Source organism: Thalia democratica, chromosome 6 (assembly GCF_965202585.1).
Source record: "Thalia democratica chromosome 6, ktThaDemo2.hap1.1, whole genome shotgun sequence".
NCBI classification, from domain to species: Eukaryota; Metazoa; Chordata; class Thaliacea; order Salpida; family Salpidae; genus Thalia; species Thalia democratica.
The window spans coordinates 19,045,322-19,060,041 of record NC_139170.1 but is presented as its reverse complement, the minus strand read 5'-3'; the positions used below and the strand labels follow the sequence as shown (position 1 = coordinate 19,060,041).

Below are 14,720 nucleotides of genomic sequence, written 5' to 3'. Positions count from 1 at the left end.
ATTTAATAGCTTAATGGTACAGGTACAGTACAGCTAAATTTTTTTTAACTCAGATTTATTGAGTCAGTGCTAGAGACCATTGAAAAGGGTCCAGAAAAAATCTCTGTTGCTGGTCAGCACCTACATAATAAGCCTAAACAGAAATTTTTGTTTGTTAAAAATTGAAAAATTTCGTCGTTTTATGTCTTAATTTTTTTTTTGACAATATATTGAACTATTCCCATGGTGTATGACTTGATAGTTGTCAAAAGATTATTTTCGTATACCTTGTTCTTGGACCAAACTTTTCGAGCGTTTTTGTTCAATAAATAGAAAGGTATACTTAAAGATCAGCTTAAGCTTAAAAAAGCTGAGTCAGCATTTTTTTTTTTTTTCATTTATACTATTATCTATAACCGACCACCCTAAAAAAATTGAAAACTAATGAAAATAAACTTTAAATAAATAGAATTAGATACTACACTAAAAAAAGCTTTTTTTTTGCTTGCTCAGCTTTTTTTCAGCTCAGACTGGAATATACTTGCCAAAAAGTTTAAAATTTTAATAATAATTTGTTTTATTTTTAAGTCTGATACAGCAAAAAAAAAAGTTTTAAATATCAATTGTTTTCTTAACAACTTAGAAAAAGTTTTAATATATCTAATTTATTTTCAAAAAGCGAAAAATTTTGTTTTGACTATAGAACTAATCTTATACAACCTCTATAATCTTTAATATATATTTCATTTCAAAATTAGCTAAGCAATTTTACTTATTAAATATTTAACATCGTTTTATTCTAAAGATGTTATACTTAATAAAAAAATTCATTCTTTCAAATTGAAGAAATGGTTTTAGAATTTACAGATTAAACAGTATTTTGCTTGTTTTTTTAGTTTTATACAGGTAAGCTTTCTTAAATATTTTGAAATATATAATATATTATACATAACATGGGCGTGTCTAGACTTTTTTCAAAGGAGGTTCACAATGTTTTTTGTTCTTAATTTGCCGCTTAAGTACGCATTTCTTAGGAATGCACTGCAAGTTAAGTACGCGACATCTAGCCGAAAAACTCTTTGTTTAAAATGCTTTTTTATGCTTAGAAAAAAACATACAGTAGTAATAGAAAATTATTGTATGTTTTTATTTATTATACTGTTTAGATTTAGATAAATTAAAACTAAAAGAACTAGAAAAAATATGAATTTACAAATTTTGATTAAATTTTTTCAAGTAATTTAATCTATAAAAATTGAAATTTCACTAAGATAAATGTTTAGACTTATACAATTAAAACAAAAATCTTTAAAATACAATTAAATGTTTGCGTGATGGTGCAGAGATTCTAATGATGGTTATGAAATCTCTCTGAGTTGAAAATTTCAAAAAATCAATAATCAACTTTGTGGCCAACACAATACACATAAACAAAAATAAAACAACTTAAATAAAAATTGAAATTTAACTTTTAAAAAATGTTTGGACTTATACAATTAAATCAAAATATCTTTAAATTATAATTAAATGTTTGCCTGAGGGTCCAGGGTTTCTAATAATGGTTTGTAAATATATCTGAGTTAAAAATTTCAAAAAATCATGAATCAACTTTGTGGCCAACAGATATACAAAAAAAAAAACAAGTTAAATAAAAGTATTAAAATACCATTAAATGATAAAAAAAAAAATTGCCAGGTGGTGTAGTGTTCTAAAGATTATTTTGAAAACTCTCTGAGTTGAACTTTTCAAGGTTTAAAAGCTTTACACTACATTATTATATACAATCAACAAAGTAAAATAAAACTTTCGTGATTATTTTGGACATTTTTTAAGTAAAATTGTACTTATTAGTTGAAAAACAATACTTAATCAAAAGTTGTTTACACTAAGTAACAGTATATAATAGGAACTAAGTAAATCTTAGTAAAAAGTTTACCAGAAAAAAAAATCTACTTTAAAACTTTTACCTAATATGTCGTCACGATTAAAATTTTATTTGAAATCTGTTTCAGCTGGGTAAAAACGATCAGTTTTTGTTACGGAAACTTATAATCTTTTAGTGTTATAAATTCAGCACTCATTATTCAAAGTTTATCAAATAACCATAACAAAGTCAATAAACAACGTTTTTGTGATATTCTAAGAATCTTTTTTCTTTTTTTTTTCAGGGGGTTCACAGTGAAAGGAAACCAGTGAAAACACGCCCCTGTAAGATAATATGAATAAATTGTTTTCAGTAAACTATTAAAAAACTTTTATTTAACACTGTTTGTTATGCTAGAGCAGGGGTTCCCAACCAGGGGTGCTCGCACCCCTTGGGGGTGCGAGGCAGCATTCCAGGGGGTGCGAGATGGCTTTTCATTTTTGTATGATAAATTAGGAGATTTTCACTCTCTGATAAAGTTTATAAAGTTAAAAAGTACAATTTTTTATAAAAAGAAGTTGGCACTAATTTTCTGAATAAATTAATTTTATTAATACGTCATAGAGCAAGAGCGCTTTTCTAGAAGTAAATTCATTTTACTAATTTAATTTAATAGCTGTTAGACAGGATATTCTGCACTTGCAGGGTACTCACTGTTTTCTTCATCGACATGCTTTGGCATCAAAAACTTTGCCCTCAAAATTTAAAAATGTCCTTGATATTTGTGTGAGGACAATCAACTGGATTAGAGGTCTTGCGCTTAATACCGTCTTTTTAAGTCGTTGTGTCAAGATTATGGTAGTAAACATTCAGTTTTACTTTTCCATACGGAGGTCCGCTGGCTATCACGTGGAAGAGCTTTAACGCGCTATTTGGAATTGAGGAAAGAAGTAAAAGCTTTTCTTAAGGAACATGACTATGATTATGTCAAAGAAATGGAGTCAAATACTAGCTTACTTAAGTGACATTTTCAGCCGCTTAAATGACATGAGTGTTTTCATGCAAGGGATAAATGTAAATATTTCAAAATGTCGTGAAGTAATAAATACTTTCAAAAAAAAGTTAAATCTTTGGTGTCGACGAGTTGAAAAAGGCAATTTATCAAATTTTCCATTACTCGAAGAAGTGACTGATGAAGATGAAAGTTTAGTTCCAAGTGTGCGTGAAGCAATTATGAGCCATTTAGAAATACTATCCAAGTCATTTGACGGATATTTTAAAATAGGAGAACTGGAAATTTATGAAGAATGGATAATAAATCCATATTATTTTAATTTGAACACATGTCCGATGATGAATATTTAAAAGATGAACTTATTGAATTATGCATGAACCGTTTTCTCAAAATGCAGTTTGAAAGCAAAACTTCTGAACAATATTGGTGTTGTTCAATGAATGTGTTTCCAAAACTTGGTAAAAAAGCACTAAGTACTCTCATTCCATTCGCGACGACTTACTTGTGTGAGTCTGGATTTAGTACTCTTTTGTCAATAAAAACTAAATCAAGAAACTGCTTGAATGCACAGCCAGACATGCGAATTGCCATCAGCAACAAAATGCCATGTTTTCAGAAAGTTTTGTGCAATAAACAGAAACAAAAAAGTCATTAACTTTAGAGTAGATTTAAAATTAAGTTCTTAATCTTTTCAAAATAATATTGCATGAATAGAATTTTAATAAATTGTTATATACCTCGTGAGTATAACGACAAGTCATTTATTTATTAAATATATAAGAATAGTTTAATTTTTTATTAATGTTAATTGAAAAAAAAAGGTTTTATTAAGATAGATTTTTTTTTCGTTTAATTGAAAAGTAATTAACTTTTTTAGTTAGTTTAAAAATGAAGAGGTAGAATTACAAGTATTGAGCTCCAAACTCACTTGCTTGATCTTCAAAAAACGTTTATCGTTGCAGAGTGAAGAGTGAGTTCTGATGTTTTTTACCTTATAAAAAATAGATAAAACTTGTTCAAATATAGTTTGTTATGATTTTGAACTTCCAAGTATTTTATTTTTGTTAATATAGTACACTGTCATAAAATTAAAATATAAATTATTAATTAATGAAAACCATGATTTTATAATCAAATTATTAATAAATAGTTATAGCATATAGTGTTAGGGGTGCGAGATCAAATTAAGAGACTTTAGGGGTGCGGGGCATCAAAAAGGTTGGGAACCACTGTGCTAGAGGATCATAAAAAAAAGACAACAGTGTACAACAACAGTACTGAACTACACTATTTTCAAAAAACTTATATTTTTTTAAAGTAAAAAATCGCTTCTATAAAGCAGGGTTTCCCAAACTATTTTCAAATGGCCCCTTTAAATAAATATAAAAGCTATTGCCCCCTTCATCAATATTACTCAAGCTACTATTAAAAACACCTAAGACTTGTTTTTTTTGCTCTTCATCATTAACTCAAGAATATCTAGTGTAAGTTTCAAATTATGACCTCATGAATCCCCTGTGGCTCCTTTACTGCTCATGCCCCCCCCCCTTTGCTGCTCGTGGCTCCCTGAACACCTGTCATGGCCCACATTGGGAAACCCTGCTATAAAGCTTATACTTTGATATTTTTCAGATCAAAAGTTTTTTCTTCTTATTTAATAAGTTTTTATGATAAATAAGTAACAGTTTCGTTCTACATTATCATTATTTTTATCAGTTTTTGTCAAATTTTAAAAATACATTTAAGAATTTGTTTCTATTACAATTTAAGAAGTTGAAAATTTTTTTTATATCCCTCAAACCAGCAGGAAGTCATCTTTTACATGAGTAAAATATTTAACTTTTTTTTAATTTACAAACTAAATCATTACTACTGCACGTAAAATAAATAAAAAATCTTAATGTTTTCTTATTTTTTATATATTAAACGTAATGTTTACTTTTAGGCAGCGTAACAGTCTAAAACTGTAAACAACAAAACTAACAAAGTCTTATATTTACTTTTTTGCTTTACAGTTAACCTACATACAGTGGTTTATAGAAACCTTGTAGAAACAATTTTTTTATACAGATATACGGTAATTACAAATTTAAATTATCCTTAAACTTTTTTTTGTACATAAGTTAGTTTTAATTTTATTCAAAAAAGTACAGTTACAAAATAATAATAGCCTTTTTTTTCTTTGTACAAATTTGTAATGCAAAAAACGCTTGAATGTTTAATAAAAGTTGTAAAAATTTATAATAAAACAAAGAGCTGTAAATACTAAGTATCTTATAAAAAAATTTTATGGCACAAATTGAATAAATAAGTAACATAAAGTTAAAGTTATCAATAGACCCGTTTTTTAACGTTATCATAAATAATGAAATTTAACTGAAAGAAAGTAACAATGAAATATATATGTTATTCAAAATAGGGGTAACTTGTTTTATAAGTAAAACAACAACTATAAAGATGGATAATCCTTTTAAAACTAGATGGTTGTTTTCAATGTGATTCTTTTGATTGCCAGGCTTTAGATTTTTTTTCATATAAAGCTGCAATTTTAATTATAAATATTTTAAATAACAGACCTATATACACTAAACAGTCAAAGTGTGTTGTTTAAAGATTTAAATACAATAGGAATACTAAAAACGTATAAAGTGGAATCTTGACAAAAATGCTACCATACAGCTTTGTCACAAACTCAACCCTTTTTACACCAATGACAGCTAAACAAAATAAAAAGGGTAAGAACCATTAAAAAAATCAGTCACAGTCTTATACAAGCACTTTGAAGAGATCTTTCGTTTATTAAAAGGCAAACATTTTCAATTCTGTAGAAAACAAAAAAATATACTAGCAACTAGAGAAAATTAAGTACCGTAAATTAAATATTTTTAGTAAAATTTAAAATAAAACTAAAAACTACCATATCATTAAAATACTGAATTTCATACTTTTACTGCAAAATTAATGGAACACTTATATTTGAGATTAGTCAGTAAAGTTTGATATAATTTTTCAATTTGAGAAACTGAGAAAACGACACTTTAGAAAATTATTTTTGTTTACTGTAACTAAAAAAAACTATTTCTATAAACAACAAACAATTAAAAAATCCCCTAGTATTGTACTTGATAAAAAAAATTTTTTTTTGATGACATTTTAAATTTTTTATTAAGACTATTCTTTAAAAACACTGTTTAAATTAATTTTTGCCTTAGTTTTTTTAATCCACCGTTGTTCTGTGTAGTCTAAGTTAGTTCTTATAGGGCATTCTAAAAACTGGACTGTGTAGGCATTTTCTATCTTTTCTGGTATATTGTTTTTGTGAAATTTATTATAATGTATAATTAGAGCAAATTGGTCTTTTATTTCATGGTTTAGTTCAGTTTTATTGTTTTTCCACAAAGTTTTATTGTTTATCTAAAATTCAATCCTGTCCGGTCTTTAAAATCAAAAGAGGAAGACTACCTTCATCCCATTTTAATTTCAATGACAGCTAATATTGATTTATTTTTTCTTCTAGCTTAATTTAAAGTGGTTAGATTTTTCGAAAAATAGTAGTATTATGTTTGAATTAATCGTATTAAGATCCTGCTTTTGTTCAGTTAATTTCATTCGTTAAATAGAAAATCATGCACATTTTTTCTAAAAGTTTTTAAATAAACTAATTTCAAGATATATTACGTATTCTTTAACTGCATATCTTATAGATTTTACTACTGTAATTGCAACATAAAAACTTAAGATACTTGTAATTAAATATTTTAATCTTTCATTGTCTTTTCAATAAATTTTTATATTTTATTAATAAAAATATGTTTAGTTTGAATTAATTTTACTGCTTCGCTTATTAACAACATTTTTGTTATATTTTAGAAAAATATACCCTATCTATGGCAAGACAATCATTCTAAAACAAGAAAAATTTTTGAAAATTTTGACCTAGTATGTTCAAAACATAATTTTATCATTAGTTATGTTTTGAACTTTCTAAATAAAGAATTTTTTTACAAAATTTCCTTATTTAAAAATGATTTTCATCTATTTCTAAGACGATCTTTAAAATCTTCAAGTATAGTAATTATACGACAATGAAACAGATACATAATTTTTTGCTAAAAATACCATTTTTTAAGTTTAATTATTTGCTTAAAAACGTCATATTAAAATAAGTCTAGCGGAAAATAATTTAAATGGCAAAATAAAAAATTGATTAACTTATCTAGTTTTATTTCTAATAAAAAACTAGCTAGAGTCTTTATAATGTAAAACAAGCGATAATTTTTTTTTAAACTAGCAAGAGTGTGTGGTAAGTAGTGTTCAATCGGGTCAAAAAATAGGATCCGTACTGTTTTATGAAATTAAGATCCAACCGGAACCATATCTCTCCAAATCATGACTTGGTTGGTTCCGGATCAGAGTAAGTAAAGAAAAGTGTAAAATTAAACTTCTAAACTTTTTTCTTAAATAGATATGAAAACTTCTAGTCGATGGGCTAGATTTACCAGAAGTCTTTTTTGGGTTGCACAGATAGAAAAAACTCCGGTTGGACGCGTAGTTACGGAATATTAAATTTTATTTTTTCAAAGTATTTCAACACAAAATTTTATTGAACACATTTTTAAGTACTACTGTGTACGGAATGTCAGATTCAGTGAACATTTGTCATGAAACGCTCATGCTTGTTGCTTAGCACAAATCGTTTTCAACCTGATTTTTTAGTTGCCAAACTCTAGCATGAAAAAATGAAAGTGTACAAAACTAAGTGATAATAAAATGTTTAGTAAGACTAAAACGCTACATAAGATAAGTATTGGTTTCTAATGAAATAAATAAAACGACTTTACTATACATCTATCAACATGTTTTTATTGACAAAATTAGTTATCAAGTACAAAATGTACCTTTGAGTTTCTGATTAAATTATTTCGGAACTTTACAACAATGAGAAAAGACTTATATATATTTGTAAACTTACTTTTATAGTACATACTTATACTGTAAATTTGTTTATGCTTATTTATTTTATTATTAATATAGTGGAATTCTTTTGATACAAAAATATTTTTTAACAACTTTTTCTTTCAATTAGTTGGATCTGGATAAAACTTTATATTTGTCCGGTTAATTTAGATCTTATTAAAAATTGACTAATATTGAAAATGCAGAGAAAAGTGAAACTCGACGTCATTCAAGTTAAAAGAATTATTTGTGGAGTTATGAAAAAATAACAAGCTAGTACGAATTATTTAATAATCCTGTGATTAAATAAGCTTTTAAAAATAACTAGACATTAAAATAATACTCTACATTAGTACATTTTAAATTAGCATATAGTAAGCAGACTTATATGAAGCAAACATTTGTTTTAAACATTTCTATTTGAACATTATTTCTTTCTTAGTGTAACTTTTATATTAACAGTTGATAACTTAAGATGTACAATTTAGTCCAGCAAGTAGTTGATTTTTTTTTTCAACTAGGTTAGGAAGATATTGTTCAAAAAAACTATTAATTGTATTGTTTGAATGTTATTTTTACAAAACAAAATTTAAAATAAACTTCAAAATTACTTTTAGTAAAACTTATTAAGGCCGGGGTTTAAAATAAATTATTAAAACTACATAAATAAAAAATACCGTTTTTATTGTTCAACAATCCCTATTATAATTTTCAAGTTCTAAACTAAAGTTATAACAAACACAACTTAGAAAATAATTTTATTTAAATATAAAATAAAAGTTTCTAATGTAATCAACTCATTTAAAAATCATTCAAATAGTTGAACTTATAAAACAAATCTATGAGATCATAATATCAATTTAATAAGAAAGCATGTATTTGAACTACTTTTTTGTTACTAAACTTTACTTAAATACTAAAATACAATCGGGTGTTAGAGATTCATAAATAAAGTGCAATGTTTTAAAATTCATAACAGCACAACAATCGTATCTTTGCAAAAATTAAATATTACTATTTTCTAAACTTAACTTATTAATAATTGTCTAAATAATTTTGTTTTACTTTTACTGCAGAAAAGTAATTAAAATGTTTGTTTAAAGTACTTGAAAATATTAAGAATTTTTGTGATCAATATAGAAAACTAAATTAAAACTTTGAGTATTTAAAATATTAAGTTATATACATTAAAATAAATTTCTACTTAGAAATCATGCAAAAATTTTTCTATAACCTTTGAAATTATAAAAAAAATCACCAGAGTTTTGTTGTGTATAATGATAAATATTTTCAGACATTGTTTATTGGCTTTCCACAGTATGCCATTAATGCTGCTTCTCTAACAGCCTCAGACAAGGTTGGATGAGCATGACAAACTCTGGCCACATCTTCAGCTGATGCTCCATATTCCATTGCAAGAACAGCTTCATTGATAAGTTCTCCAGTTCCTGTTCCAACCATGTGAACTCCCAACATCTTATCTGATTCCTTGTGACTTAGTACTTTTACAAATCCATCGGTATCAGCATTGGTTTTTGCTCTGCTGTTGGCAGCAAAAGGAAACTTTCCTACTTTGTAAGGAACACCAGCAGCTTTAAGATCCTCCTCATTTTTGCCAACCCAAGCAACTTCAGGATGAGTGTAGATGACTGATGGAACACAGTTGTAGTCAATGTGAACAGGAGCACCAGTCATACCTTCTACACAGATGATACCTTCATCTTCTGCTTTGTGAGCAAGCATTGGACCATCTACTATGTCTCCAATAGCATAAATGTTTGGAACACTTGTCTGAAACCTCTCATTAACTGGAACTCTTCCTGCCTTATCTGTTTCAATTCCAACATTTTCTAATCCAATACTTTTTGTAAGAGGCCTTCTACCAATGCAAACTAGTAAAACTTCACACTCCATTGTTTCTGCTTTGCCACCTTTAGCAGACTCAACATTTACTTGAATCATTCCATCACTAGTTTTAGAAGCAGATATGACTTTTGTGTTAAGCTTAAATTTTAAACCTTGTTTTTTGAGAGTGCGTTCAAAGTTTTTAGACACTTCAGCATCAATCCCCATTCCACCAACATGACCTAAAAACTCTACTGCTGTAACTTTTGCTCCTAATCTAGACCATACAGATCCAAGTTCTACACCAATCACACCTGCACCTATGATTATCATACTTTTTGGTACCTTATCAAGGGATAATGCTCCTGTAGATGATATAATACTTTTCTCATCTATTTCAATGCCTGGAAATGGTGTAACTTCAGAACCAGTAGCAAGAAGAATATTTTTAGTTGTAATTTTTTCAGATCCCCCATCAGACTTTGCAACTGTAACTTCATTTGGACCACTGACAGAACCAAAACCATCAACTCTAGTTACTTTATTTGCTTTGAAAAGACCAGCAATCCCAGAAGTTAGTCCACTGACAGCTTTAGTTTTTTGTTCCATCATTTTTGGTAAATTAAGTTTTACTGTTGTTTCAATACCACGGCTAGCAAAATCTTTTCCAGAAGCCATTTGATAGTAATGAGAGTTGTTTAGAAGAGCTTTAGAAGGAATACAACCAACATTAAGGCAAGTACCACCTAATGTAGATTCCTTTTCAACACAAACAGTTTTCAAACCAAGCTGTGCAGCTTTGATAGCAGCAACATACCCACCTGGACCCGATCCTATTACAACGAGATCAGCATCTGTACTGTACTGAGATGATGCAAAGGATGCTCTCAATGGAGTTTTTAAAAGTTTGCAGCCAGACCTGATCATTATTAAGTTACGAGTTCTGTAAAAATAATCCAATTATTATTAATACTTTTATGCTATTGTTGGAAAAACTATACTTTTTTTATTAAAAAATAAATCCAAGTTAAATTCTAAATATAGCAGTAAGTACTGGCGGTTGAATTTTTTTTTCAAAAAGACTGAACAACTTAATGTTGCGGTGTTTAAACATATTGAAAATTGTGTATTTTTTACTAATTGTAAAAATATTTATAATTGTTTCAAGGTTATTAAAACGTGCACTTCGTATAATGAATTATTATCTTCTGAAGCTCTACTCATAAAAAAATTCCAGCCAAATTTGAATAATCAGCTTGGTCCTGATAAAGGATCAAGAGTAACTATTAATGTGTTTAAATAATCCATTTTGTTTTAATTGTTTATAAAAATCCATTTTTGTTAATTACTTGTCGTTTTAATTAGTTGTGTTTTTTACAAATGATATAATTTCACTCAATTTATTTTGTCTTAGTTTAACTAGAGAGTGTTTAGTATTTTGATAAGGGAATTTGGACATTCCGAAAGCGCTTAAGTTTTAATAAAGTTTATAATGAAAAAATTTGTTTGTCTTGTAGTTAAATGGTACTTAATTGCATTAAAAGGTCTAAATATATCTGAACTTAAAAAGTATATATAACTTTTCACAAACATTAATACATTTTTACTTGTTTGTAAACAAAGAGCTTCATTAGATGTGATATAACTGATATGCAATGTGGATTTTTTTTAATGTATGTATTTTTATAGATTTTTTATTGCAAGAAAGATTTGCTGAAAATTTGAGGAACTTGTCTTAGAGGAGATATATTTTTAGTGATATCAATTTATTCCCTACTTTAGTTTTCTCCTCCCATAAAAGAAACCTATTGTACTCTTCAACTTTAACTGGCTATATATCAAAATCTAGTTAGAATTTTAATATCTTTGAAAAGCTACTTGTAACTCCGTTAAAACTCTACAAAATAAGATCAAATTGTAAAAAATATTGTTTAATGTCCCCTATGCTCTTAAAAATTAAGTACAGGGTTGCCACTCATTTTATCAAATTTTTTTCCAGGTTTTCAAAATTTCTTCCAGGTTTTTAAAAGTACACATTTTTGGGTCTAGTTTTAGTTTTAAGTTAATTTCTATAAAGAAACTGTGTTAAATAGTATAAAAATATTGAAAAGATACTGTAAAGTTACTTTAAATATACTAGATAATAAAAAAATTGTTTGATGATGACAAACAATCTTAATTATATGATAGATTTTTTGTGTCAAATCAAAATTTTACACCTAAAAATGTTAATATTTTTAAAAACTCTGATTTTTGATCAAAATTCCAGGTTTTTTTCAAAATTTCTCAAATTCCAGGTTTTTCCATGTTATTTTAGCCTAAATTGTCAAATTCCAGGTTTTTCCAGGTTTCCAGGTGAAGTGGCAACCCTGTAAGTAATTAGAAATGGGTTTAGTAAAATTACAACTTATAAAAAAAAAAGACTAAAAGTCTATAAAATAGTTTAAGGTTTAGGAAAAATATCCAAACAAAATTTAGTTTTGTAAAATAAAAAGTTTAAAAAAAAACTTTAAACTAGCACGAGTGACAACACTACACTATAGGGTCAATCTAGTGCCTGACCTTTAATTACTTCCTAGTTTTTACCACAACTTAGCTAATGACATCAGATAATTTTGTTTTTATCATAACTTTATTCTAGTTATAGAAAAGGAGTTTTTTTAATTTTTATCATAATTAGTTTTGTGTTATAAAGTTTAATGAAAATTATAAGTTGTCTTCAACATTTATTACACAATAATATATTTTAAGATATAAAAAATAAACAGTAAAAAGCTAAATTGAGTTTTTAGGAAAGAAGCAAATCACCTGAAAGGTTAAAAATCAGTCTTGATTTATGTTCCATGTTTAACACAAGGTTGTCACTCTTTGAAGCAAAAAAAGCTAGTTTAAGTAACCAAAAACTTACTGAGTTACATCAAACTCGCTTGAGTTAACGAGAAAATTTTTAAAAAGTAGTACAAACCAAAAAAAAAAAGTATATCAATTAAATTACCAAAAAATATCATATTTATAACAAAAGGACTTCATATCTAAAATCTAGGTTGCCACTTTTAGTTACAAAAAACATGTTAAACGGTTTAGATTACTTTGTAGATTATGAATAAAAAATTCATTTCAAATAAAAAAGTTAGGAAGATTTTTTTTTTTAATTTAAAATTAGACTTTTTTTGATAAACTTCTTTTCAGCATAAGCCTCTTTTTAAAAATATTTTAAGCTTACATTTTTCTATTATTTTAAACAAAAAAAAACATGTAAACAGATTAGATTACTTTGTAGGTTATGAATAAAAATTTAATTCAAATAAAAATGTTAGAAAAAGTATTTATTTAAACTTTAAAATTAGACTTTTTTCTTCAATAAACTTCTTATTTTGAGCTTAAGCATACTTATAAAAATATTTTATGCTTACAATTTACAATGCTTTTTAACTAAATTTAATTTATTTTAATTATCTTTTTTTACTATCACTGTTACCCCTAACCCTTGGTTAGTAACTTTTTTTATCTTTGTATTAACAATTTTTATTGTCTACTTGTTATTTTTAATTATTACTATCACAGTTACCCCTAACCAATACCCTAAGTCCATAACTTTTTTTTTTCATTTATTTATTTATTACCATGAAGAAAATATGTTTTCTTGTTTAGTTGTATGCTTTCTGCTTTAAAATTAAAAAAGATAATTCACTTATCAATAATGAACTTTGAAAGTTATCATTAATGAAAATCATTTGAAAAAGTTGCAAAAATTTGCATATTTGAGGATGGATTTTCAAGGTTGAAGAGACTTTGGTTAAAATTTAATTCAAAATCTGATTCAAAATTCTTTAAAAATCTTGAAACTATTCTGTTATATTAATAAAATAAACAAAACTACCTTGAGTCAGCCTCAGTTGAAAATAGAATTCTACACAATAAATAGAGATTTTTATTAACTACAAAATATCCTGAGTGCCTTAGCTGTTTGGCAACCAGGCAAAATAAAAATATTAAATGAAATGAAAACTATAAACACTGGTCTAAAATTTATTAAAAATATCCAAACTGATCTGTGTTTTGCAAAAAAAGATTTTATTGAGCACAATTTTCTTCAATCTCAAAAAAAATTATAACAGCCTGGTATTTTTAAAATTCTTTGAGTTGAACGTTGTAAGTTCAAATCCCACTAGTCTGCACATAAACAAAAAAAAGTATCTTAAGAACACTCAAGAAAATTATTAGTCATACAATTTAAGTTTTAAACACTAGACTATTGCTTCTCTTTGAGTAAAAAGCGAAGGAATAATTTCATTAGAATATAATATTAACATAAGTTTTAACATTGAGATCTTATACTAACTAACAATTAAGATAATTTTTATAAACCAATGTTTTTTTTTTATAGTTGGTCAAATGATATTACAACAGCCATCAAAAGTCAAACAGATAATTCCCTTAAAAATATAAAATGGCGTTTTCAAGAGTAGTCAAGACTCAGAGACTTACATAGTGCATGTTATATCAGCAGTTACAAAACTAAGTGTCAACTATGAGGGAAATTTCATCTAGTCTAAAAAATCATAGATTTTTAACCAGAACTTGTATCAATAACTCCTACTCAAAAGAAAAAGATATCGTCAAAATTAAGAAAATTTATGTAATACTAACGTTTTAATACTTTTTAAAAACTAAATAATTAAAATTTAATTTTTGTAATTTACTCTTAGATTAATGATTACCTTTGCTTTTTTCATAAAGTTAAAAGCCCTTTAATTTTTTTCGTAAATAAAAATTAAGTACTTATTGTTTTTTATCAAGTAGTAATAAGTAACATTTAATAAATTTTATGGTGTTAAAAACTTTAAGGCAACTATATGTTTTTAAATCAATGTTAACAGCCAGTTATGCTGGGGCAGAGCAAATAAAAATAACCTTAATAAATTCAATGTACCTCTAATTACAGCTCTTATTTACTACAAAAATTATGATGAAAGTTTGAAAAATAAAAAATAACAAAATAATGACAAATTAAAAAACCTGTTCAAACAAGAGCTATCTTGAATATTTTTTCATAAACTT

The 14,720-nt window shown here is 26.4% G+C and overlaps 1 protein-coding gene across 1 annotated transcript; it reads right to left on the bottom strand.

The window, feature by feature from the left end:
* Positions 1-8,512: 8,512 nt before the first annotated feature.
* LOC145837771 (dihydrolipoyl dehydrogenase, mitochondrial-like) lies at positions 8,513-10,598 on the bottom strand. Its single transcript, XM_082945213.1, has one exon. It carries the CDS (start codon positions 10,584-10,586, stop codon positions 9,105-9,107), a length of 1,482 nt encoding a protein of 493 aa, XP_082801339.1. The 5' UTR covers positions 10,587-10,598; the 3' UTR covers positions 8,513-9,104.
* Positions 10,599-14,720: the final 4,122 nt, after the last annotated feature.

What these genes read in the sequence shown, in the direction of transcription:
- LOC145837771 (XM_082945213.1), bottom strand. Translation starts at nt 10,586, where the DNA reads ATGATCAGGTCTGGCTGCAAACTTTTAAAAACTCCATTGAGAGCATCC.